General features: G+C 32.5%; 2 protein-coding genes across 14 annotated transcripts in view; one reads left to right on the forward strand and one right to left on the reverse strand.

Annotated features, from left to right (window-relative positions):
- Positions 1-16840, forward strand: part of LOC658191 (limbic system-associated membrane protein) — a 239105-nt gene extending 222265 nt beyond the window's left edge. For 2 of the 4 annotated variants that reach the window (XM_008193611.3, XM_015977875.2), the window contains exons 7-11: positions 7517-7691; positions 11874-12076; positions 12127-12379; positions 15155-15202; positions 15468-16840. In XM_008193611.3, coding sequence (XP_008191833.1) covers positions 7517-7691; positions 11874-12076; positions 12127-12379; positions 15155-15202; positions 15468-15580 — 792 coding nt within the window. In that variant the 3' untranslated portion in view covers positions 15581-16840. The remainder of the gene's footprint in view (positions 1-7516; positions 7692-11873; positions 12077-12126; positions 12380-15154; positions 15203-15467) is intronic. The other 2 variants (XM_064359694.1, XM_064359695.1) reach the window with 2 other exon arrangements.
- The window catches only part of alpha-Catr (alpha-catenin related), a 66380-nt gene continuing 50730 nt past the window's right edge, over positions 12280-27929 (reverse strand). For 5 of the 10 annotated variants that reach the window (XM_008193596.3, XM_015977868.2, XM_015977869.2 and 2 more), the window contains 6 exons: positions 24468-24716; positions 24134-24412; positions 23931-24083; positions 20682-20858; positions 20425-20631; positions 16953-19995 (listed from right to left, as the gene is read on the reverse strand). In XM_008193596.3, the coding sequence (XP_008191818.1) occupies positions 19861-19995; positions 20425-20631; positions 20682-20858; positions 23931-24083; positions 24134-24412; positions 24468-24716 (1200 nt within the window). In that variant the 3' untranslated portion in view covers positions 16953-19860. Of the gene's footprint in view, positions 12414-16952; positions 20361-20424; positions 20632-20681; positions 20859-23930; positions 24084-24133; positions 24413-24467; positions 24717-27929 lie in introns of those variants that run through there. The other 5 variants (XM_015977870.2, XM_064359692.1, XM_015977872.2 and 2 more) reach the window with 5 other exon arrangements.

Below are 27929 nucleotides of genomic sequence, written 5' to 3' on the forward strand. Positions count from 1 at the left end.
CGATTTAATGACATAAAACTTGTGGCATTTCATTTGAAAAAAATGAGTTATGTGTTCTTAAAATTTTGAAAAAATAACTTTAAACATTTGGGGTTTGTTATCCCTTTTTAGAAATTTGAAAACACCAAAAAAAAGATCTATGCTTCCTCTTTCAAATGAGCTAAAAAATATTTCCAAATTTTTAAAAATGGCAGAGTTATTGATTTTTGAACTGGAAGGTGTAAATCCAAAAAAAGAAATTAAAAACCATAAATATTTCGTAAACGGCTAAATTTAGGTATAGAGAAAGCTTATGAAAACTACTTTAAAATAACCCTAGTAATCCAAAAACGCATTAAAAAATTTAGCTTTCTATTTAAAATAAAGAAGTTGACAGCGACTTCCGGTATAACCGGAAGTGTCACCATCTTAAAATATTCTTAGAACTATCAATACTTTTTATGTGGGGTTTAGACGGAAGACCCTGTAGAAAGTATGAAAATAATTTTGTACGGTAAACATGTAATTCAGAAAACCTTTGCTATTATTCTGTTATGTCATTGACCTTGTTTGAGCTCAAAAGTAGGTATTAAATTTTCTGTTTGTTGTTAATGGCAGGTTTCTGAAAATATGCCACTTTACTGCTAGTCCTTACTTTTTTGTCGATTCTGATTGTTAGACCACTCTTTACATTCGCCGTTTGTTGGAAATGAGTTTAGCTAGAACTCTTTGTGCACTATTTCAGCGCTCCATTTAAAAGTTAGAAATTCCAAAGTAAATCTGTAATTAATTTTCGTTTAATTTCATGTTCTACTTTTAAAGTCGAGCTCTCCTATGATTATAGATCAAAAGTCGAGTTTTACAATCAACTTCCATTACACGCTTAACATTTGAACAATTGAATCTGCACTAGCATTCGTTTCATATTGTAGCGTCAAAACATTAAAAGCTAATTTCGTAGTCGTTTCGGGAAGAAGCTTTCTTTCGGTCAAACCTCGATAGCATCAAAACATCTCTCTCCTGAAATTTTTAATTACCTCGGCCCGAGTAACAAATCTTGTCTGCGAAACTCTTCCACGCTATAATCGTCAAAGTTGCGAAATTAATTAAAAACTAAATGATTAATTTTTTATCGCGCTCCAGGATGTGTGAAAACGGAAGTGGGCTTTTTCACGGTGCGTTTCCGCGTTTTTATTCCCGGCAATATTCCTGCGTATACAGGTACATACATTAACGTCAGGACGAGTGGGCTCAGTGACGGCCTACGCGAGATATCCGCCACTGTGAGCTGTATTTAAAAGGTTTTTTGTTCGGTTGGTTTATTCGCCCCCGAGGAACCCAGCTAATTTACGCTGATGCGCGTTTCGGAATGTAATTAATTAACAATACAAATCAAACTTTAAAGAGTTGCGCTGCATTTTCACCTGCTGACCGGGTGGAAACAACGCGGGTTTTTCTATTTCGGGCTGCGGAAAAAATATCACACTAACGTAAAAATAACGTTAAAAAAGAAACGTTAATTAGGTTCAAATCAACGCAAAAATGTCGGAAATAAAGTTATTTGTAACGTAAAACATTAACGTTTTATTTAAACGATTTTGTAACGCAAAGATAAAACGTAAAATTATAAAACTAGTAAACAACGTCAACAAGCAACGTTTTAAAAAGGTTGTTTTTATTCAGATGATTTTATACTGTTAAGTATAAAATATGCAATACGAAAAAGTATCACACAGCTGTAGGACGGTTAAGTCCTTTCCGGAGCTTAAAGCTCTGGCGCTTAGAGCCACCTGTCGAGTGTGTGAGGAACTAGGCCTTCACAACGCCGAACTGGAAAATGCAAAAAAGCAATGGACAGTATCCGCTCATACAATGAAATATGAATGCAATTTATTTACGTAATTGTTTGTACATTATAAGAAAAACTATTTTTTTGCCATGAAACGGAACATTTCTCAGTGGGTCAAATTTTATTTATTTAATAGTTCTACAATCCACATACAAAAAACTATTTTAAATAAGTTGCTTTTCTCACAGTTAATAAACATGTTATGTTATAAATAAATAAAACTTCACATGTCGTATGTGTAATACCAGCACCGCACTATTTTTCTAAAAGTTGATTTTAATTTTTTTTTAAAAAGTCTGTTTTTAACTGCTTTTTCCTGATGTCTTTTATTTTTTTGTATCAGTTTTAATATTTTAGAATGATTTTAAAAAATAGATACAAGAGTAGTTGTTACTATACAACCATTACATTATAACGGACGGGACACTGCAGGAATTTTTAGATTTTATTTTCAGTTTTTGCGAACTGTATAGAACTGTACCAGTACCAGTCAAATTGTTTGAACCCTACAATTAGAGCCACATTTTTAAAATTTGAAATACGAACAAAAAAAATAAATATAAAGTGATGACGGACGGGACACAAAAAAGACCTTAATGTAAAAGGTGGAATTTGTTGAGACTTTTAAAACCACAAACCACAAGAATAAGGCGATGTGCAACGACTTCTGACTAATTTACTTTTTGTTTATACATGACGGACGGGACAAAAAAATCTTGTGTGTGAAAATAGCTCTAAAAAATTTATTCAGACAGGTTTTAATCATTAAAAACTTCAACAATATTACAATTAGACAGTGGAAATTAAAAATTCTTGGTTTTGTTTAACAACGTAAGAAATAAGAACAACACCTTATGTTTGCGATAATGGACGGGACAGCAAAAGTTATAAAAATAAAAAAGTATTAATACTAATCACTTTACTTACTGATTTCCATTTTCTCAACGACCAGAAACTAAAAAATTCTCTTCAAAAAATATTCAACAGTTGTTTTTTATGTAACAGCCTAAAAGCCCTAGTATATATATATAGTCTCCAAGTAATTTTTTTATTTTAAATGATTATTCTGTCTCAAAAGCTCTTTTGGCGCAAAATACATTAACTATAAACCGAATCCGTGTATTTTGGAAGAAATTTAGATAATGCCATAAAAACTGAATTTAGTTTTTTTGAGACATTAAAAATTGGTAAAAAAATAAAGATGGTTTTAAACTACGTAACATAAACGTTAAAGAAAAACGTAATCATACAACCAAATAACAACGATGTAAATTATAACGTAAAACCGTGAATAACGTGAATAAAACCAGTGTTTCTTTCACCGCTATTGAGAAAATAATTAGTAAAGAGGATGACATAGGTTGCAAATTATGCGGCGATTTTGGCGCATCAGATTTTCGAAATTTCCTGAAATCCGATCGGTCCTGCGGCAGAAATGCGTGGAATGACCGGCGACGCATGTGAAAACTTCCCGGAATAGTTTGCGAAAAGGGCGGCAGGTCCGGAGTGTTATTTATGTCGGTGGCTATGAGAAATGAAAGGGAAAATAGGGTTTATGTGGAAATGTCATAATTTACAAGGGCTGTGAGAGGGGCATTGTTGGTTTGCCGAAAGACTTGAGAGTCGACTGCCAGCTTTTATCCGCCCTCTTAGTCGCCCCATCCACGTCTCTGGCTTTACGTTTATTATTGTTAAAGAATTATAGAGCGGTTGTAAAAGGACACATGAAAATATAATAAGTTTTATGTTTGTGTGCGCCGAGGCGGAATATGAAAGGCCACAATGGAGATTGGTTGCCGTGTAATGCGTTCACTTATAAATTAATTAGCTTCGAAAAGCTGCAACGTGGAATTTTTGACCGATTTCTAAATTGATTTACGAGCCAGTGCGCCTGATTGTACAAATTTATGTGGTATCAAACCAGCCAACTAAGCGTTTGCCCACTGACATTTTTCAATGATTAAAAGCGCCGAAAATCTGTTAACTGCGCAAAGATTGTTGGTTCAAAACGTCCCGGGCAAACGTTTCGAATAACAATCACCATTAATAAACCCTCGGCAGCCGCATTACCAATTTTCCGCGGCACGTTTTAAAATCGCTGCACTTCGACACGTTGAGGTGATTTCTGCGCGGAATATACGACCCGGAGGTGCGCCATAATATCGAGAATTTGCGATATATAAAGATTAAAAATACGGACCTGACCCGACTCCTGATTACAGTGACAATCTATGCGGATGGTGTCGCGAAAATCCTAATAATTCCAGCATGGCTGAGAGCCAAAATTGTTCGATTCGCGGAATATTGCAGAACCACAGAACCAGCCAAACCACCGTGAAAAACGAGCGTCGCTATCATTAGTCTTAAGAAAAATAGCCGACCCCATTCATCTGATTATCGTGTTTGTTTCGTCTCCCGACCGAATTTTTGGCAATTACGAGATGGGAAAGATTCAAAGCTGATACGACAGGTACTGCAGTCGCTGAAAAATTGCCTTTCAGAGTGTTGGGCGCGATAGTAACGATGTTATGCTATAAATTACGTCAATAACGGAAGTTAAACTCAGTAGCTACATAGAGTAACGATATGCAAACAACTTTTCGACCCAATACCCTGTTCAAACATGCCGATAATAAATTCTAGGAAGCCGGCGATTGAGACTGCGACAATTATTTCATAATCAGGGCAAAACAGCGCTATCTGGGGCGAAAATAAAGCGAAATCATACAAATGCTGTTTAGTTTCAATATGTTGCAACACCTGAATTATAAAAAACGTGACTTTTACATTTTCCAAGCGAGCTTCCAACGCGAATCGGGATAATATAATTGTTTAAAAATCTCGTTGTGTTGCACCGGAAATATTAACATTTGATGAAGATTTTCTCTACTAAATTGGATCGCTTGATTATTATTAGATTCGACGGAATTGTGATTTTTGTTCGAGATTACAATGAAAGCAATTGTTGCGATATGGTTTTTGCGGGTATTATTCTATTGTGATGGCTAAAATACAGCGATTGGCATTACTGTTTTTAATTTTCTGCCATCAAAGGGATCGATGGAACGTTAAAAATAAACAAGTAACTGGAATTGCTCCATTCAAAATTTATGGAAAACTATTGATTCTTTCTATTTGTAACAAATTGTATATTTTGTCGCAGGTATTTGTCGTATTTCACAAACAAATCTATTGAAAACTAGTTTTCGGTAGGTTTGACTGGTTAATGACAAGGCACATTTGGTGGATGCGCCGGGACAATAAATATGTTCTGTTACTTCAAATGCTAGAGGACCACCAAATCAGTTTATTTTAACTGAAGTTTGCAATAGATAAACGGCTATTTTATCTACCTTGTATAATTAAATATTTTCTTAATTTTAAGTTCGTAATAATAAATACAATGCATCCAAACCTCTATGGACGTTGTTATTGTAGCTAAAAGTGCTGTTTATCTAATATCCCAATAATGTTGTTATAATTTCAAGTGTTTTCTTATTAAATTTCGTCAATTTATTTGTGTGTGTGCGTTGTGACTAAACCTAAAAGTTCTTTGTAAGTAGATTCTGGATTTTAGGTTTTTTGACGCCATTGCAATAAAATTCGGTTAAACCTTATTTTTGGCAAAAAAATGATAAAATTAAGAGACTTCTTCATTTTTTTAACTTCTCGACTGCAACTCTTCACAAAAATATTAAAAGACTAAAATACCCATATAGTTACTTTTTTCTGTTAAGATGACTCAATTTAATTTATTTATTATTCTTGGTTTAACGTAATCAACTTCCAAACCATTTAAGATAATGTAACATACTTTTTTCCAGTTGATTCCGTAAACTTTAGCCCATCTTTTGCAACAAAACCAAACATGGACTCGATATTCCAGCGCCTACTACGATTTTCTGAAAATGACAAAATACAAATGGCAATAACTTGATTTTTTCAAATGTAACACCCAATATTTTATTGTACCATTAAATAATTTTTTTATGAGCTTTATGTCGATATAAAGTTTGTGAGGTCTACTTTGTAAAATTTGCAATATTTACAAATAAGAAGTTTTAATGGTTTTTTTCAAAAAAAAATCGAGTAGGCCTTTGTCGTAAAATTTACCGTTTTCCCATCATTCTGAAAAGAATATATCAACAACACGTTCTTAAAAAATGCCATGTAATATTGCAATAAAATGTAGGGTGTTCCACTTTAAAAAATAATTGAGTTATTACCATTTGTAATTTGTTATTTTTAGAAAATCGTAGTAGGCGATAGAATATCGACTCCGAGTTCGCTCTTATTGCATAAGATGCGCTACAGCTTTAGGAATCCAACGAAAAAAAATTAGTTAAGTTACCTTGAAAGGTTCTGAAGTTATACATTTTTCTGTGGGTGTATGCACGACGCTATTTTTACACAGAAATTGACATAAGTCAAAAACTATTTTATCTATGCTAATATCTAAGAAAGCGGGAGCGTTATATCGACAATTTTGTCAGGATTTCAAAAAATTGGGATTTTTATTTAAAAATTCAAAACTTAGTTGAGTATTTTATTTTGCATTCTGTATACAGATAAAAATACTTTTAGAATCTGCCATATTGTAAAACCTATCGTTTAAAAGAATTTTAGAATGATAGCTTATATAGAAAAAACCCGTGGGTCACTTTGCATGTATTTTTTGCACAAAATGAGTAGTGACATTAATTAATTTAATAATTGATTTTGCTTAAAATTCATTACAATTTCAAAAATTGTATAACCACATTTTCGATATTTCTTTGAACAGTCTAGTGAAATTAGTGTTACTACTACTCTAAAGTAAACTAGGTTATAAGTGTTAAATAACAATTGTGATAAATTCCACTTGCCTACAAGTAGATGAACAAAGGCAAGTTTAAGTTATTTAGTAACAAATATTTTGTAAAATTAAATTTAATCATTGAAAGTTTTATTTAAAATACCATTTGAAAGTAGTATTAAATGCGAAGGGACTGAAATAGATAGACAAAGATGACGTTAGTACAAACATTTTCTAAGCAATTTGCCTTTGACCCTATATTTTTGAAAACGGAAAGTTGCGTACATTGTAAGGAAGAAAGATAAAAAAAACAAATTGGATACAGAAAGTTCACAGACTCTAATATTTTTTTAATGGTTTAAATAATAAATAAGTTTAAATTAATTTTCCGATACAAAACAAAATACAAAATAATTTGTTGCTAGAGAAAAAATTGTAGAAAAAATTAAATAACTTCTGAATGGTTAAAGCAAAAACTAAATACATTTGTAAAGCCTAAAAAGTGCAGATTTAAGTAAGTATAAATATATACAAGGGGGTGCCATTTAAAACAACTATGTTATAGGATGCACAGTAAAAATTAAACACTATGTATAAGGCAAAATAATTTTATAGCCTGTACTTTGCCCTCACATGTACAGTGCTCTTTGACCCATTTTGATATTTACATATATTCAATGACTCACCCTGTAGATACTGTTTAAATGTGTTTATTCTTTGAGTGCCTCTTTTTAATATCTTTGTAAATGTTAGTACCTAGTACGTTTAAAAACGTTACAAATACTAAATATTGTGGGTTTTGTGAAAAGTAAGGACAGTATTTTTTGTGGAGAGTATCTTTTCTTGGTTTTCCATGCCGGAAGCTCGTAATTGTTTCCGCATTTAATTTCAAGGTGCTGTGGTATCGGGACACGATGCAGCTGGATACAACAGAAAGAAGAATAATGGAATCACGCGGCTCCAGACACACACTCCTCATTCGCAAAGTACATCGTTCCGACTTTGGAAATTACACTTGCGTGGCGGATAATCAACTGGGAAAAACGAGAAAGAGCGTCCAATTAACCGGTAAGATTTATCACAGGAGCAGATAGCACAGCGAGCTAAACAACAAAAATGCCTCAGCGCCACTTACACAGCTCGTAGATCAATCCAGAGGGATCTCTGTGAAGCACTCGCATTGTAGAGGCGGCAGTTTACGTCGATAATTGTTCGGTTTAGCTTAAACCACTCGGCAAAACGTTAACTAGAGCGACAATTTCAACAGTCATCGATTAAACAAGTCCAAGTTGTTACAGTTGCGAGTTGGAATAATAATTCAGTAAGTTGGGAGTGAGTGGTAATTGTTTAAACAAATTTGGAGTTTAGAGGCAACTTCGGGACATGTCAATACAAATAATATCGACGAAGATATATGATTTCTCGTTAGTCTAAGCGTCTGCTGCAAATAATTAAGCCCGTGATAAAATTATTCAGCCAACTTGCGACACGATGAGATTTATTCCGCCACTTCTCGACTTACAAACTTTCCAGAGTTTCCATAAATTACGCAAAAAATTATTGTGACGCTTTATGTCTTCGCGTCAACCTTTTTAAGCGGAAAATTTAAATTTTGGGCCTCGTAATTTACCAACAACTGTTACAATTACCCAGAGTCGCCACGAATTGGGCAATTACGCACGTAAAGATATAAAAAAGGTAATAAACTTTATGGCGCTTTGGGGAAGTGGCAAACTTTTTATTTCGATGTTTCGCCTCAATAGGCCCGAGTCACATCACAAGCGTATTGAAATTATTACAGGTAATATCAATTCTTCAACAATCCATCAGTGTCACTTTAACATATTACATTCCCTTCTGCCACAAACAATTTCCGCGGCAAGTTTAAGCAGCGAGTAATAGACAACAAAGATACGTTTTACAACGGTACAAGACTCATAAGACATTATTGCTGCAGTTCCGATTTTAATGTTCCATAAAGGTGACATCCACCAAAGTCAATATATGGCAGATATGTGTCGGAGCACCTGCGGTGAACGTTTTCACAGCTGAAACGACGTCTAATTGAGTTTTACTGCTTGTCGCTACTGAGGGAATAACTTATGACAGAGATGCTGCATCATGCTATTAGCAGATATGCACTGCACCAATCTGTCTAATAATAAGATTTATTCCGCATTTTAATGAGATTGAGCAAGATTAACAACAGGTGACTAAATATTTAAACTGATTTAGCGCGCGCGAGTTCGACAGCTGCCCAACGGACAAATTGGACTTTAATTTAGAAAAATACTTTAACCTGTTCCGTGTTGTCTTATGCAAATTATGCGTTATTTTTCGTACCAGCCAAGTGGCATATCTCGAGTATTATCGAACGACTGTGAAATTTAGCCGATTTTTATGTGCGATAATCCATAAATTAATTGTGTGAAAACGGTTACACGCGTGCTGGAAGTTCCGCCGATCAATTAAAAAACAAACACCGTGACTAAATCCAAACAATTTAATATTCAGAATGAATATTAATCCCACCTTGAGGCTTGGAAATAAAACAACCCGGGAACAACAACAAACAAGCGTGGTCTCGAAATTAAGCAAAATATTTCGTCTTGGAGAAACTTGGAGCAAAAAAGTTTTTGAAAGTTTGCGCAGATAAACGATGACTCCATATTTTATTTCATCGTGATATTCCCAACTGACACAAAATCGGCGGCAAAATCTATTTTGGTGAAGTCACCTCTGATTATTCCAGTTATCACTTGGGCTTGATTTAACAAGATCGAGTTTAATTAAATTATGTAAGCGGACTTAATGGCTCTTTGAAAAGCTAATAAAACCGTACGAGGGTATAAATTACTTGGTTTTTATTGGTGCAACTTGATATGCATGTACATTAACTTTATTACAACAGCAGGAATTATTTATGGATGATGCACTCATTGTTCAGAGCCGAACTTTTATCTAATTAACCGTTTTTAAACGTCACGCTCAAGTCACGTACATTAGCCCCAACAAGCCGATAATAAACCGCAACTTATGGCAACTTCGCCCATAAATACCCCATTGTTACGTGGATAAAACAACACCCGATATCCTTCCGAATAAATTACAACCGACCATTTATTAAAAAAAGCTCCGCTTGCCTAATAAAAGCAGAACATCCGGCCAACATTTGCAACTATGAATCCTCATTTTGCACATGCAAGTGTCATGTCGAAGCACAAAGGGTGATCATTTCATTATTTTGAAATTCTGCAACTTGGCAAAAACGCCAAATGTGCTTAAGTTTTTACAGTTTATAACACTGTCGTCTATTGTAGTCAAAAACATATTTCTGTTGATAGTGATCCCAAGAAATTAATTAAGTTACCCGGTTCGAACAACAAATTTTTGGGCGGTTATTTTGTTATGAAAACAATATTTTATTTTGTTTGTTTTTTTATTTAAAATACAAAAATTCTTTCGAGTTTATTAATTTTAATTAAAGAGAGGTATTTAGATAATAGTCCGAAGAAATTAATAAACTTTTCCGGCTCGAAGGACCAATTTTTGGGCGGTTATTTTGTTATTAAAACAATGCTCTATTTTCTTTGTTGTTTATTTAAAGTACAAAAATTCTTTCGAGTATATTCATTTTAATTAAGTAGAGGTATTTTGATAATGATCTGAAGAAATTAATTAATTTTTCCAACTCGAGGGACCAATTTTTGGGCGGTTATTTTGTTATTAAAACTATGTTGTATTTTCTTTGTTTTTTTATTTGAAGTACAAAAATTCTTTCGAGTTTATTCATTTTGATTAAGGAGAGGTATTTCGATAATGATCCAAAGAAATTAATTAATTTTTCTGACTCCAAGGACCAATTTCTAAGCGGTTATTTTGTTATTGAAACAATGTTCTATTTCCTATGTTTTTTTACTTAAAGTACAAAAATTCTTTCGAGTTTATTCATTTTGATTAAGGAGAGGTATTTCGATAATGATCCAAAGAAATTAATTAATTTTTCTGACTCCAAGGACCAATTTCTAAGCGGTTATTTTGTTATTGAAACAATGTTCTATTTCCTATGTTTTTTTACTTAAAGTACAAAAATTCTTTCGAGTTTATTCATTTTAATTAAGGAAAGGTATTTTGATAATGATCTGAAGAAATTAATTAATTTTTCCAGCTCGAGGGACCAATTTTTGGGCGGTTATTTTGTTATTAAAACTATGTTGTATTTTCTTTGTTTTTTTATTTGAAGTACAAAAATTCTTTTGAGTTTATTCATTTTGATTAAGGAGAGGTATTTCGATAATGATCCGAAGAAATTAATTAATTTTTCTGACTCAAAGGACCAATTTCTAAGCGGTTATTTTGTTATTGAAACAATGTTCTATTTTCTATGTTTTTTTACTTAAAGTACAAAAATTCTTTCGAGTTTATTCATTTTGATTAAGGAGAGGTATTTCGATAATGATCCAAAGAAATTAATTAATTTTTCTGACTCGAAGGACCAATTTCTAAGCGGTTATTTTGTTATTGAAACAATGTTCTATTTTTTTTGTTTTGTCATTTAAAGTACAAAAATTCTTTCAAGTCTATTCATTTTAATTAAGGAGAGGTAATTCGATAATAATCCGAAGAAATTAAATAATTTTTCCAGCTCGAGGAACCAATTTTTGGGCGGTTATTTTGTTATTAAAACTATGTTGTGTTTTCTTTGTTTTATTATTTGAAGTACAAAAATTCTTTCGAGTTTATTCATTTTGATTAAGGAGAGGTATTTCGATAATGATCCGAAGAAATTAATTAATTTTTCTGACTCGAAGGACCAATTTCTAAGCGGTTATTTTGTTATTGAAACAATGTTCTATTTTTTTTGTTTTTTCATTTAAAGTACAAAAATTCTTTCAAGTCTATTCATTTTAATTAAGGAGAGGTAATTCGATAATAATCCGAAGAAATTAAATAATTTTTCCGGCTCGAGGAACCAATTTTTGGGCGGTTATTTTGTTATTAAAACAATGTTTTATTTTCTTTGTTTTCTTCTTTAAAATACAAAAATTCTTTCGAGCTGATTCATTTTAATTAAGGAGAGGTATTTCGATAATGATCCGAAGAAATTAATTAATTTTTCCGGCTCGAAGGACCAACTTTTGGGCGGTTATTTTGTTAATAAAACAATGTTCTATTTTTTTTGTTTTTTTTTTATTTAAAGTAAAAAATTCTTTCGAGACCAATAGTTTCTCCACAAATGATTATTTTTAGGCAAGCCGAACCCAGCCAAATTCAACAGCGCAACGCGGGGCAACTGGCGAGACAGCTACAACATCAGCTGGGCCGTGGAGTCCTACAGCCCCATCGAGGAGTACAAGCTGCTTTTCCGGGAGCTTCCGGACAATCCGGGATCGGACGACGGCCACCCGCAGCCTCTGCACCACCAGAGCCAAAGGAAATTCAACCCGGGCCGAGTACCCTTCCCTAGTTTGCCTGAAAATTGTGTAAAACCGGGTTTTTTCAGGAAAACCGGACGCACGGCGCTGTGTACTACAATGTGGGTAATGGCTACGGCCGCCAGATAATAGACAGAAGGGCCGATTGGAGGAATGTCATCCTCCCGGCTACCACCGCTGCGTCTTCAGGCTTTCAGTCGATGAGTTATGTGATCCGGGGGCTGGTGCCGGGGCAGAGCTACGAGGCCAAAGTCCAAGCACGGAACAAATTCGGGTGGAGTCCCGTTTCTGAGGCTTTCACGTTTCAGACTACGGACACAGGTCAGTGGATTGTTTAGTTGAGGCGCTGGCACCACTGATAATAAATAAAGTTCGGATTATATGCATATGAAAATTACTTGTGTGACATTGTTATTTGTTATCAAGACTGTTTACAAACACCCAAATATTTCTCGACAATATTAAAGTAACCAACCGTTTTGATTTTTCTGTTTTTTTTATATTTTTCATGAGATACATTTAAATAAAACCACATATTTTTTTACATATTTATATGTAATTTTATAAATAAAGTATGACAGAAAAAAAGGACAATAATACAAGAAATTACAAAACTTTTATGGTAAATAACAATAAATTAAGACTATAAGAACAACGGGCACAAAATATAATGGTTCTAAACCAATTTTTTAGCAGTAAAAAGTCTAGATTTTTAGAAGACTACCAAAACATGAAAAAAATCACACAAGAATACATCTGATAAACTGCTGATAAATTATTATATTAGATACTCTGTGACAAAAAAATAGCCGTCAAATTTCAGTACCCAAGAACACAGTTTTAAATGCATTCTTTATTTTGTGGAATTCAAACTTGGAATACTGCAAATCTAAAAAGAGTATATGGAAATTAAAATTTAAACAATCAGAAAAAAAAATTAACTTTGTTAAATTAGCACTTCATGGACAAATTACTGATACGGTAAGCTATACTTAAAGCACTAAGACTGTACTTACTGTTGTATATTTTCGGTTTCTCAATAACATATCGTTCATTCGATTTTTCTAGCAGAATTGACAAAAAAGCGAAACTTAGTGGAATCTTTGACTTATCAAAATCTACTCAGCGTGATTTTTCCACACAAGTTTGTGGAATTTCGGTTGTTTTAAATTACCTGCAACTGGTTAAATAAAATAATACAAGTAGAAAAATAGTTTTCTTGGTTTATGAATGACCTTAATATATTTATTATAAAGGGTGAGTCTGCTAAAACTAGTTTTTACTGTATTTCAAAAACAAATAAACACACAGAATTCAGTGTCTGCTGTTAAATACCTTTTTCACCGTGCATGTGAATTTTTTTAGAATATTTCATTATTTCCTTTTTATTAAAGTTAATTAGTTAATAAGTTAATAATATTTAAGTCATTAAAAATTCTTCTTTTAATTTTGTTGACATTCCAAAAAAACAATGTTTTAATTGAAATCAAACAAAAACATGTCAATAGATACAAAAAACTAATAAAATAAATTACAATTTCATTACAATGATGTGATGTAAAATGTGTGCGACAAAACGAACAAACTAATTAAATTTGAATTTATATTTAGAGTAGGCTTTAACACTTTTTTAATTTAATTAATCAAGCTTAAGAGTCAAATAATACAAATTTCGAACTGTAATATCACTTTTTCCGTCAGTTTGCGCCATTTTATCAATCTCAAAGATTGTAGGGCATTTTTAAACGATTTATTACTACAATTTGTTGAAAGTATTTGTTACCCAAACTTCATTCAAGCGTTCCCTTGAAAATGTCACTAAAACAATATTTTTTTTACAATAACTTACCAGTCACATATTTTACATAAGATTTATTTAAATTGTTTATTGTTTTTTGAACAATTTAATGCAATTTGTTTTTAATTTAAATTAATTTTTTCAAATTAAAACAATAAATACAATTATTTTGTTAGTTTCTTTCACTTGTAGTTTGTCAGTTCGTTACATTAGCCACTATAATATGCCATGTAAAAAAATGATAACTAAAAAATCAAACTGCTTACATGCATATTCAATAAATAACAGTACAGAAATACATACACTGAGGTTTTTATTTTACTGAACATCACATAACACACATAAGATGATTGCAAATCCTATATGTTCAATTTAAAAAAATTCTAATCAATGCATTATTAGAATAAATTCTTAAATTTTCTGTATTATATGGTGAAGAGTTAATTTCGCTGAACACAATATAACACACATGACAGAATTAATTTTCTTATCCTATCTTCAGTTTTAAAAAGTTCCATAGAACACCATTGTTCAGCAAAATAAAATCTTTACTGTATATTATATAGGAACTCTACCCTGTATATGTTTGGCGTTTCTATAGAACTGTTTGCAATGGACTGACATGGATTTTTTAAACTGAACATAGCATAATACAATTAATACTGTTGTGTGTTATGTAATGTTTAACGAAATAAAATCTTTACATATTATAATACAGAAGATCTAAAAACTCTAGTAGGTAATGCATTAATATGACTTTGTTAAAACTGAAAGAAGGATTAAAATAAAAACCTGAGTGTATGTAGGTAAGTAATATCTAAATATCTTCGCAAGTTTTTTCTTCAAGCTCCATAAAAATAATGCTTATTTCACATTGTATAGTTTGGTGGGACTTTATTCAAGATTAAACTTTGTATTTTCGGCATGTTACATGTTGCAGTGTAAAGTACACACAATAAAAATAAACAAATAGATTAGTTTTGTTTCATACAAATCATTTGAAAGATTGGGTAATTATTATTTATTTCACTTTTGCGACTACTTACTTTTGCAAGAGATTTTAACCAATAGCTTTTCCGTTTGAAAAAATAGGTTGACTTCTGGATACTAAAATCATTTGCGTTCGATTTAAAAAATCGTCATTTTGTCATGAGATTTGAGGGCGGAAATTTACGATTTGAAGAAAATATGCATAATATTCAGTCAAAAAACATAATAGAATCCGAGCTTTACTAATAAATGTTTTGTTTCATGCACCCCTCTATGCACCTCCCTTGACTTGCACTTTGGACGTTCAGAATTGACCTTTCCAGAACGACCCCAGACTCCCCGGCATGTTTTCGAAGGTAAATTCATTACAGGATTAGGATTTAAAACCATATTTACGTGAACGTAATTCTAGCCTGCATAAAGTGCATACGTCTGTGTTTGCGCTTGAAACGGGGGCAAATTTTGTTATTCAATATTATGCGGCTGACTCTCGTTAATGCATTCTAATCGGCTTTGTTTTAATGAAAATTGCGGTTGTTTTAAAATGTTCCCCTTCAAAAAAGCTGAGTGCACACGGGCACTGCGTATCTGTATCAGGACTAATGGACGTGTTTGTTGCAGAAAATGACCTGAACGGATTCGGGATAAGAATATACCGGAGTTCGGCCAGCTTGCTGTCGACGGAGGCCGTCATCGTGTGCGTGGCATTCAGATTCTTTGGTTTCTTCAACTAAAACGACGTGCTCTTAGCTTAAGACGTTTTCTTTGTAACATAGATTCACTAATAGGTATCACACCAAGTTGTATGATTTCGCATGGCATTACCAACGTCCGGACGCTTGGTAGTGCCATGCCGATGCTATAAATGTGCACTTTGTAAATGAAAACCTTTCTTTACGTAAATAAGTTTTGATACTTGCCTATGATAAACGCGGAATTTATAATATGATGACACTTTTCCTTTTGCAATTAGGAAATTGAGGTGAGTAACTCTGTGTTAAACACTAACATAGTGCCATATAAATTAAAGCAATGTAATTGTTGAATGTTTTGCTGAATTATTTATTGTCATAGTTGAATATTCTCAGACTATTGATATATTTCGTGTTATCACCGATAGGTTGCTGGCATTTGTTAAAACACCGGATTTCGTCACAGGTCATTTTCCGGGAAAAGTACGCTTACCGTGTCAAACACGACAGAGCTAGACTTCTATTTATTTGTACATAACTTGAACGGTGTTTTAACATTTAACACTTGTTTGTATTTGTGTTTTTGTAAAAGGGTCCAAATATCCTCAGCTTTAATTATTTGCCGCTCCTCACGACGTGCCATACGCTTCAAAGGTCGCATTTGCACCTCAAACGTTTATTTTTCTCCTACACTGGACAAATCGCCACTCTATCGACCTGGAGGTATCGGCCGTCACAGCTCATTCAGTTCCACATCCCGATTGTGAACCTGCCATTACATACGTATCTACGCTAATTTTATATGTAAATACAGATAGCATAGAAGCTTTTAAATATTTCTACTTATTCTATATACACAGTATTACTGTAAATAATTAAGTGTATTTTAACATTACAGAGTTAAACTAAGACTAGCTCACGTTTGGAAACGGTCCAGTTGCAGACGTGAGCTTCGTGATGCAAATGATGAGTGTATGGCTCCATGTGTAATTAGGAAAGATTATTTTTATTATGTATAAGATAAGCAGCTTATAAGTGTCGTGATATATGATAATCATACTCTTACCTACATTCTAGATTTACTTACCACCAGATTTTATTCGGCCCTTCGAATCAAAAGTATACTAGGCTACTAATATGTGAACTGTGTTATTTAACCACTTTTATGTGCTAAGCGAGGTGAGACTCAAGTGCTGCGCGGACTAAGTGACGGAATGGGCTAGCGATGTGCAGATTTATGATTGTATGTCACACACGGAACTGACAAATTAATATGAATAAACCATGTTTATATTGTACAAAGCCTCTCATTCAAACAAACCCCACAAAAATATAAATTTTATATTATTTAACAAACCAGGATTGCCAGCTTTCGATGGTGGAAACGTTGGCTTTATAACAGAAACGGCAAACGGTTACATTAGATGCTTTATTAAGAGATATACCAACCCTGCGATAAACACTTTCAAAACACCAACAATGATCTCCCGTTAGCACACCGATCTCCACGGTAACAATTAGGTATACAATTTAAAAGGTACAAAATCTAGAATCTACTGGTCATGAAAATATCATATAGGTCTCTTTTCTATACAAGCTACTCCATAAACTAATGACATAACTTTGGTATCGAGAGAAAAACAAGAGTCGTATATAAAATATCATGTAACTAAGAACGTAACGAGAAGAGTCAGTATAAATATGTTACAGGCACAACAATTTAAGTATATCCTAATTTTAATATTTCATAAATAGTCTGAGTTACAGTCACACATCAGCAGACAATGAGAACACAGTAAAACATTCTATTTGAGAGCAAACACATACCTTAACTGAACTTGTTACAAAAATAAAAAATTCAAAGAGATCACATTAATGTTTTTAATACTATCATATTAAAAAAATGCTATAAATACATGAGTATATTGGAGTTACAAGAAATGATTGGTGTAGGGTTTAATAGTTATCAATATCATGATTGTTTTTTAATAATCCATCCCTGTTTAGCCCCGTACCTCGATATGTAACCGAAACAACCGACTAAGTGAGTCGGTTGTTGCGGTCTCCGTTCAGTCAACTCTCTCCTCAAAATCATTTCTCATCATTATTACGGAGGACTAAAGAGCAAAGAAATACTAAATATTTTTTTTCGGAAACAACAAAAATATTTTGGAATTTGCAGTTTGCCCTCCGGTGGGCTGGAAATGCAATTAAGATATTAAAAATAATAAATGCAGAGTTGTAAAGCAACACATTTCCTTTAAAAAAGAGACATCACATCTCTTTTAATGATTGTTTAAATTGCTCTAATCACAGGTAAAAATAAATCCGTTTGTTAATCATTTTTGAATAATTCGGAGTCTAAACAGTTGAAGATGAATATGGTGCGGAATTTTTTGAAGAAAATTTATTTGTCCGTCCAAGTGGCAACTAGAGGCCCGTAAACTTATTTTTAATGCTTACTATTAAGGCCGGATTTCTCCAACTCTGGTTAAATCTAATGAATATAGTTAAAAACAATCATTACTATGATTATAAAAATCGTTTCTGTGGATTAATTTTACTACTAAATTTAATAACATTCATTGATGAAATCGAGCCTTAAAACTTTACAACAGACAAATTCAAAAGCTTTCCTCCACATAATCCAAAAAGTTAAATAAAAATAAATGTATCATACCTAAATAAGCATATATAAATAAAGAAAAAAAAACATAAGTTAACTATTTATAGAAAACAAATTATTTTCTATATCATTTAGCTACTTTTTATTCACTCATTTGTTTATTCCCTACTTAGGCAGCTGAGCTAGAAGCTAGAAAGATAATTGTTAAAAAAATTGAAAAATCGTCGAATTATACTTAATTTATTACTTTTTTCTATGCACTAGCCAAAAACTGGCTCAATTATAAGCAAATTACGTTACTTTACACAATTTCAAGTCATTTTTAAGACAGAAACTTATTGTTTTTGTCTAAACAAACTAAAAAAATACAAAACTACGAGTTTTTTCAACCACTTACAGTGATTTATTTCTATTTTAAGTTCGAACCTCACTTATATCAAATTATTTCGTTGAAAAAACACACATTAATAAAAGAAATATGAGGATATCAACAAGCAAAAACGATAATTTTTAAGTCAAAATTTATTTTGTAATTTTTTTGACGATATCTCTCAAGTTTAATAAATTTTTTGAAAAAAAAAAACACTTCAAACTCAATCAAAAATTTTTAGGTCTTAACCGTGTGTTTCTCAACGAAAAGTGGTCTAGTACCAGAGAAGCAATTAGAAATAACACCCTAAGCCTTAAAACTTTGTGATTTCAGGCATAATTTCTTGAATTTAGAGAATTTATCGATGAAAAACACTGTAAGCAAGGACCTCCTTGACTGTGAGTCTTTTAGTTTTGGTCCTAATAATTTTCTACGCATCTTTCAAACTATGTCGATAAAAAAAACGAATAAAATAACGTAGTGCATTTTTCTGTATTATTTCGATAAAATACTTCACTAATAAAGTTCCGCTCTAAAAAAACGCCCAAAACAAGAAAAAAACAATGCAATCATGACCAAATTCTACGATTTCCTAAAGTAATATAAGAAACATTTACAATTTACTCAGCTTTTCATCAATGCTGTTAGTTCAATCAAATTACTTTCTTTTTGTATTTTAACAGATCCTTTCAAAACAAGCCAAAAATTTGCTTAATTAATAGCAAATTACTTACGTTGCTTCATACAAGTTCGAATGATTTGGATCGTTTTTGAAACAGAAAATCTCTACTTAAAATTTGGTCAGAAAAAATAATCCAGTTCTGACTGATTTAGCTCAATCTTGAGAGAGAAGCAGTAAAAAAATCATTGAATTAAGCCTACTTAACGCTATTTTAACGAAAAATAATCCGCACACAAAAAGAAGTTGGAAGCTAAATACTTTTTTATATCTTTAACCGCATTCGCAGCATTTTGAAAAACATTAAGCAAAGTGCAAATATTTTTTCACAAGCTCACTAGAACTGGCTGAATTTAAATTAGTTTGAAACAATTTCAGGCCGAAACTGTCACTTGATGTCAACTTTTAGTCCTCCGTATTCATTATCTATACGTTTAAATGACATAACAATACTGTACAGTAGTTAAAAAATGAACAAAGACCGACTATATATTCTTTGGTAATGAGTTTACAATGAGCATAATCGTGGCAAGACCAAAGTAGTAAGCTTTGTAACAATAACAATGGGGGCTGATGTCCTAGAACAATAAGAAGGAGACTCGAGTGCGTCTCGAGTCCCCCTTATTGCGCCGGGACATCCCCATCTGTCATAAGCTTTGGTCTTGGCCTGTAGCACCTCCACCTTTGTTATCTCCGCCGGTTCCGCTCCCGCTGGAAGAGCCGCCTTCACCGCCGGCCCCACGGCCGGTGCCACCACCCGAACCCCTGAACTCCAGTTTGTACTAGAAATAAAGCGTTAACAGCTTAAATCCTCCCAGCACCGCAACACTACAATTTACATCAGACAAGCACTACAACTGGCTAAAACTAGCCGACTACAAGCTACTGTAACCCTGCCTGGTCAAATTTCGGAACAAAATCCGTATCATCTGACGCTATATAATACTGAAAACAAAGAGAATTAGTGTGTTATGTAAAATCAAAACAGTGTTAGTTTGTTAGACGAAAGGAAAGTTAGTCAATTTCGGAAAAAATCAAACTGAATCACCAGCTACTATCTCGGCAAAGTCGCATAATCAACTTTGGTGCGATTTACATCCAGCGGCGGACACGGAACCCGTATTCTCTGTGGCATCGCAATACCGAACTGAATCAACGAAATAAAATAAAAACACCGACACAACACCAATTTACACGACTGAAAAACTCACCTTTGTGGCACATTCGAAACAGGTGGTTACCACCTTCGAGATAACGTTCATAAGATTTTTAGTTTCCTGAATAACATTGTCAACTTTTGTAAACGTGGCCGCTTTGCCAACAGTGTGATCTTTAACAGTGAATTGCAGCCGTTGCACAAAAGTTGGCACTTTGTCCAGGTTTTCCAGAAGCTCTTTTTTGTTAGCACCACCAGGGACCTCAAATACAAAAAATAACGTCGGTATAACACTTAGAATAGAACAGTTACCTGATAACTAAATTGTCTAATAACTTTATACAATCTGTTGGCCTCTTCGGCAAAATACTCGGCCTGTGTGAACAAGTCCTGCGTTGTTTTTAAGACGCCTTCGCCTTTGGTGAATTGGTACATTGAGAAAGCCATCGCTGACATGTTCTTGGCTCTTTTCACAATGTCGTTATTCTCCTGAAAGCCGTAACATTGAAGTTATTGGATGTTTGAGGACTTGAGTGGGCTTATGACGCACCACAAGCCCTAACACCATTTGACGATTAGATTAGTCGGACGTGAGTTGGCACAAACTGATCCAATTTCAAATTCTAACGCTCCCACGCTTCGAAATTAAATTAAATTAAAAGTGGAAACTACTTTACAGCCATTAGGTTCCCGTAGGAATTATTTCAGGTGCATGAGATTATGACCTTTTTATGTACTTAAATATTTAAGTATCGTCAATAATTTGGTAATAATAATAATGAATAGTGCACAAGAAAATGTAGTATGTGGGAAAAATTGCCATTCTACGCGTGTAATGTACTATAGTAATCCTCCAGACTACATAAAAACAATGCAGTGTTCAATAAAATGTATTGTATGTTCCGAGACTGGCTAAAAAGTATTGGTTCCCTTTTTATGAAATCAAAACCTAAATTAATAGAGTAAAGAGTCGAAATTAATGTTATTGCTTTATTCCATTAGGTATTAACAAAGTTCAACGTGCAAATTAAATTATTGTTTTTTAACATAAACAGATATGAAGGTGAATGAAAAATAACACAAGCGTTTTGGTCCTTCCTCTCAAATTTTATTTTTATTTGCTACATGTTTTGACCATCTTCAGATAACAATTTTGAGTTCACCTTTCTTATCTATTCGCCATTTTGTGAAAAAGATACGTTTAAACAAATATGACAATATTCCATATCGAGCGCGAGGTGACAAAGACGTGTTTACAGGGAACTGGCTGGATTATATACTGGTTTGTTACTCCATTTCCCAAATATTTAAATATTTATTTATCACTGGAGTAATTAATGACCGACCAATATTATTTCAAATGCATTCTCATAAATAAACTTTAGTCCTTCGTACCAGAAATAAAAGCAAAACATGTATTTAGGTACCTTGTATTTTTTTAAATCACAATTCTCATTTATTCAAAGGAATGTTTAACCCAAAGAAATTTTAAAATCTCTGAAATCTTCTCTTATAAATCTAGTCATGTATTAGAAATCTGTTTGCATCATCAGGGGTGATCATAAATTATGTTTGAAGTCCGGATCTAATTGTTTGCAGTTACTTTTTATGGGAGAGTTGTAAATTATCTCGTGCTCACTCGATTTTTTTTCGATTGCAAATAAGGCTACTACTGTGGAGGTGTTATTTACAAACATTTTTTCATCGGACTTGAAGTTATCGGGTTAAACAACAAGAATAAATTTATTGGCCATTTAAAAAATTTGAAAAAACCTCTTAAAATGCGTTTTCCAGAAATCCTTAACTTTAGTCAAACATTCTCTACCTTTATTAGAGTTTGTAGGTAACCTATCGCATATCTAAAATGGCCGATAAACAGGAAAAATTTTTTACATGATACCAAGTTTATGAAAATATACTCCCATAAGAGATTTCACTCCGGACGGCTCTTAAAGAGCTTAAGTTATACATCAGCGGAGTATAAACACGTCTCAAATAACGTAAAAAATGTTTTTTTAATTGCCTTTTTCGCAAAATAGATGTGCGATTTATAAATTTTCTATGTTCCACAATAAGTATTAACTAAATTTAAATTGTTATTGTAAAATATTAACGTAAACTTTCATTGAATATTTGGAAGGTGAAAAATGGTATTTTCTGATGAAGCCGTCGAAAAAATCATATGTATAACACTGGAGGAAAGTCTTTTCTCTCCCTTAGATGATTACTGCCCTCCGCTTCTCATCTTCGGGAGGTAATACATGTCTTTCCTCCCTTGGTATACAAATAGCTATTAATAATTTAACGAAACCCAGTTGGAAGCTACGTTGGTTGAAAGTTGAAAATATGTATCGACATCAACTGGGTACATTTATGTTTAAACTTAAGATAACTTCGTCTCCATCCTACCTCGATGCCGAGGTTTAGTACATACACTTTTCAGCACTCAGCATTTTTGATTCCACTGTACTTTTTCAGTTGAATGTTTCGGTAAATAAATTTCGTACACTCTACAAAGATTTCTTGCTCTCGCATGGTTAATTATGGTTTTCATCATCACATGCTATGTTTTCATTTCTATATTCACTCTTTTGTTTCTTCTTTTGTTTTAAGTTTTCTTTTATTATTGTTTAATATTTATATATTTTTGTTTTTATTTCTTTCTGGAGTTGAGCTGATTAGCCTTCGGTTAGACTTCGCCCCATATTTATGTACATTTATTTATTTATTTATATGTTTTCTTTTTCCATAATAAAGACCTATTTTTATTATTATTGTTATTATTATTATGATAGAAGTTGAATCATAATCCTTTCATAAATCGTGGAAGCTAAAACTTGAATTCCATTTGTTTTTTAAGTAGTAATCAAATTTGTTCCTCTGTGTCTCAACACTGGGTGCATTCGGAATTACGCTCTTTTTGCTCTGACCGTTCTCAGATTACTCATTTGCCTTTGTTATTACATTTTTTTCTCCATTACGTTCGGCATTAAAGACTGAATTCTGCATGCTCCTAGATAAAACTTTGAGAGCTTAGATATGTTCCAAATGTCAAACAAAACATGTGATTCTGGACTAGAGTTCTAATTCTTGTTCAGTTTTAGATCAGTTGCTCTAAATTATCCGTCAGTTTTAAAATCTATCTACTGAATCTACGGAGAATAATCACAAATGCACCCACTATCAGTATCTCCATGAATAAACGTAGACTTTTAAAGTCTTATTTAAGCAAATTATTATTAATTACAATATTAACATGTTAAGTTTAAAAATATTCAATGACTGTAATATCTAATTGTTTAGTTAAGATTATTATCAAAGTAAAAAACTAAAACTTGAACCAAGTTGTAATATATTTTGATTCGGGTTTAATTAGTTTTGATATTATTCGTGACTAATAAGGATAAATTTTTTTCTCTGTTGGTAGGGCCCCTGTTGGAAAAACTCAAAAGTCCGCCATAGTTCTTTTTATTTTATATTCATTTTACTTTTGCCGACTCATTCCACATCATGTATTTATTTTATTACATGTCTTTGGAATTAAGAAATGATTATTGTTACCTCCACTTGCGTGTTGCTCTCTTGCCACTTGTCCGTCTCGGCGTCCATTTCGCTGGTTATCAGCTTCATCTCCAAGCCCGACTTGGCAATTTTCTCTTGTTCTTCTGTGTCTAATCTGACCGCTTTGAGGGGCTTGGACGTAGTCCCGTGTTTCTGAAAGCCATCTCCGTAATCCCACCCAATAAAAACCGGAATTAACTTACACCTGGTCTCGGAAGTGACATATAGACCTGCTTTTCCGGTTTAGCCTGACTGGCTTCCAGTACATCTTTAACGATTGTCGTAACATCGGACACCAGCCACTGGTACATATCCGCGAAAACTTCTAAATTTTCTTGAGCAATTTTACTACCTGGATAGGCCGCTAGGGTTTTAGCAGCGGTGATCACCTGTGGCCCGTAAACTCTCAGATTGATTTCTGTAAATTTCGCAGAGACTTGAAGGGTTTCGGAGACGGCGACGTGTCTCAGCAATTTACAGACCTGCAGTGTGGAGTTTGAATTGAAAAAGGTAAAGGTTGGGGGAAAATGAGCTCACTTCCAAAATGTGGTCGATTGAATCTTGAAAGGCATCAAAGGTGTGATGAAGTCTATCAACGTCAGACATTATAGCCTGTTGGCGAATACTACTAGCTAATTCCAGTCCTTGCTTAGTTGCAGTGTTGAGTTCCTGTGCTTGTTGAATGCCGGCGTTGGCCAAGTGGCGAGACAAATCGCGCGCGGAGTTTATACAAGCTGACACAGAATTCTCGAATTCTGGACAGTTTATAGCACCCTCGAAATCAATCTGAAACACAAATCTTAATTAGCAAAGGACTCAAAACTTTTGTGCTCATTTTTTACTATAAAAATAACAAAAATTATTAGTTAAAAATTTAAAAATTAGTTTAAAAATGTTACAAATTATCCACAAAACAACTTAGTAATTTATTTATGTACTCATTTATTTGAGCTTTATTTAACATAAAAAATATGTTGATATGCTTTTACTGATAACAGCAGCACAGCAGGTAATTAATTTTTCGTCGAAAATTGGGAAAAGCTTTTGTATATTAAACAAATTCAATCAATTACTTTTTATTACTCCATCATTGTCTTCCAACTTTTTGATTCATATTTAATTTGTTTTTATATATCTCTTATATTTATTTTGCTCTTTTTGTTCTTTTGTTTTCTTTTGTAGGTACTTTTTTAAACTCTGCTTTTGATTTTTATAAAATCTTCTTAATACTTGTAGTTGACTGATTAGCTTCTTTCCCAATTTTTTATCTACATTCTTCTCCAGATATTTCTTTACTGACCATTTTCGCATGCAGTTCAAGTCTTTTCTCATTTCTTTTTTCTTCTATTTTAGAAGAATTTTTCTTTAGTTATCTTTCCTTAAATTATTTTCTTCTTTTCTTCTGTAGATTCTTTTCTAATTCGATTTGTCGAAACTAAAATCTCGTCTTTTGACACTACTTTAACGTCTTTTCAAAATTTTTATCCAATTCTTCTCTAGAAGGTTCCTAATATCCTTTCTTACGTAAAGCTTCATCTCATCTGTAATTGCTATTTTACAGATTTCCCCAACTATCTTTAAGTTTTTCTTTAGATTCATCTACAATTTATTTACTTCTTTTTTTGTAGATTCATCTCAATTTTTTTTAAACCCTTCTTTAGATATTTAATAAAATCTTTTTTAAATCATTTTTTATATTTGTTTCGTAAATTATTCTTCTGGCGATTCTTTCGTAACTGTTTCCTTAAATTTTAAAAAATCTCCTTAAGATTTGTCTCTGACATTTTTTTAGACTTTTCTCTTGTTTCTGCTTAGCTTTTTTCTAATTTCTTATCTAAATCCTTCTCCAGCTCATTCTTTACAACTTTTTTACGTCCTTTGTAGTTGAATGATTAGCTTCTTTCCTAAGTTCTTATCTACATTCTTCTCCAGATGTTTCTTTATTGACCCTTTTCACATGCAGTTCTAGTCTCTTCTTTTTTCTTTTTTTCTGCTATTTTAAGAGAATTTTTCTTTTGTTGACTTTTCTAAATTATTTTCTTCTTTTTTTTTCTGTAGATTATTGTCTAATTTGTTTTGTCAAATCTAAAATCTCGTCTTTAGACACTACTTTAACGTCTTTTCTAAATTTTTATCCAATTCTTCTCTAGAAGGTTCCTAAGATCCTTTCTTACGTAAAGCTTCATCTCATCTGTAATTCCTATTTTACAGGTTTCTCCAACTATCTTTAGGTTTTTCTTTAGATTCTTCTACAATTTATTTACTTCTTTTTTTGTAGATTCATTTCTAGTTTTTTTAAACCCTTCTCTAGATATTTAATAAAATCTTTTTTAAATCATTTTTTTATATTCGTTTCTTAAATTATTCTTCTGGCGATTCTTTCGTAACTGTTTTCTTGAATTTTAAAAAATCTCCTTAAGATTTGTCTCTGACATTTTTTTAGACTTTTCTCTTGTTTCTGCTTAGCTTTTTTCTAATTTTTTATCTAAATCCTTCTCCAGCTCATTCTTTACAAATTTTTTACGTCCTTTGTGGTTGAATGATTAGCTTCTTTCCTAAATTCTTATCTACATTCTTCTCCAGATGTTTCTTTATTGACCCTTTTCACATGCAGTTCTAGTCTTTTCTCTTTTCTTTTTTTTTTGCTAATGTAAAAGAATTTTTCAGTTGTTGTCTTTTCTAAACTATTTTTTTCTTTTTTTCTGTAGATTATTGTCTAGTTTGTTTTGTCAAATCTAGAATTTCGTCTTTTGACACTACTTTAACGTCTTTTCTAAATTTTTATCCAATTCTTCTCTAGAAGGTTCCTAAGATCCTTTCTTACGTAAAGCTTCATCTCATCTGTAATTCCTATTTTACAGGTTTCTCCAACTATCTTTAGGTTTTTCTTTAGATTCTTCTACAATTTATTTACTTCTTTTTTTGTAGATTCATTTCTAGTTTTTTTAAACCCTTCTCTAGATATTTAATAAAATCTTTTTTAAATCATTTTTTATATTCGTTTCTTAAATTATTCTTCTGGCGATTCTTTCGTAACTGTTTCCTTGAATTTTAAAAAATCTCCTTAAGAAATGTCTGACATTTTTTTAGACTTTTTTCTTGTTTCTGCTTAACCTTTTGTCTAATTTTTTTATCTAAATCCTTCTCCAGCTCATTCTTTACAACTTTTTTACATACTTCTCAATCCTCACGAGTATCTTCTATTTTACAGTCTTCTCCAATTTTATCTTAAAAAACTTCTTTTGGATATTCTTATCTCAAGTCTTATTTTTCTTTGTAAAAATTATGTCTTAGATTTGCATAAAATCTTCTTCAAAATCTGTACGAGTATATGAATCTTTTACTCTTGAAGACTCTAAATGTAATTCTTCCTTCACGTTTATCAGGTCTATGGCAGTTCCTGTTTATTCCCTACCTCTCATTTCAAAGTTTTCTCAAATTATTTGTTAAGATTTTTTAATAGATTCTCTCTAAATTCTTTTATTTATCAACGCTTTGTAGTAAACGATTATTTATTCGTCTTAGTAACCGTATAAGCTGATGCTGCTTATCGGAAAAAAATAACAAGATATAAAAAAATATGTTAGATGAATTTAAATATTAGAAGTATATTTAAGTAAACAGCTTTTTGTTAGCTAAAGTGCCACTCATCCTCGCCACAACTTATTTGCATACTTATATAAAATGAAATTACATTTTGAAACTTAAGTTTCTAGACTAGACACCTTCTAGGCCATGAATAAAATAAAATAGCATTTCCCCATTTTCTAAAGTGACTTCGAAATGAGAAAATATAAAAAAATAACGAGTAGTTCTTTCAAAAATTGTCCATGAACGCTGAAATAAGTTCTAATCTAACGTCCCAACTAGTCATGAATGTAGCTCCAGCACAACTATTTGTGCACATTCTCCCGCTTAATTAGCATCTACTACCAAATATCCAACTCTAATAATCTTCTATCAAGGTTGACCCAATTTGGCGAATCCCCTTGTGTCACG

Source organism: Tribolium castaneum, chromosome 1 (genome assembly GCF_031307605.1).
Source record: "Tribolium castaneum strain GA2 chromosome 1, icTriCast1.1, whole genome shotgun sequence".
Taxonomy (NCBI): domain Eukaryota; kingdom Metazoa; phylum Arthropoda; class Insecta; order Coleoptera; family Tenebrionidae; genus Tribolium; species Tribolium castaneum.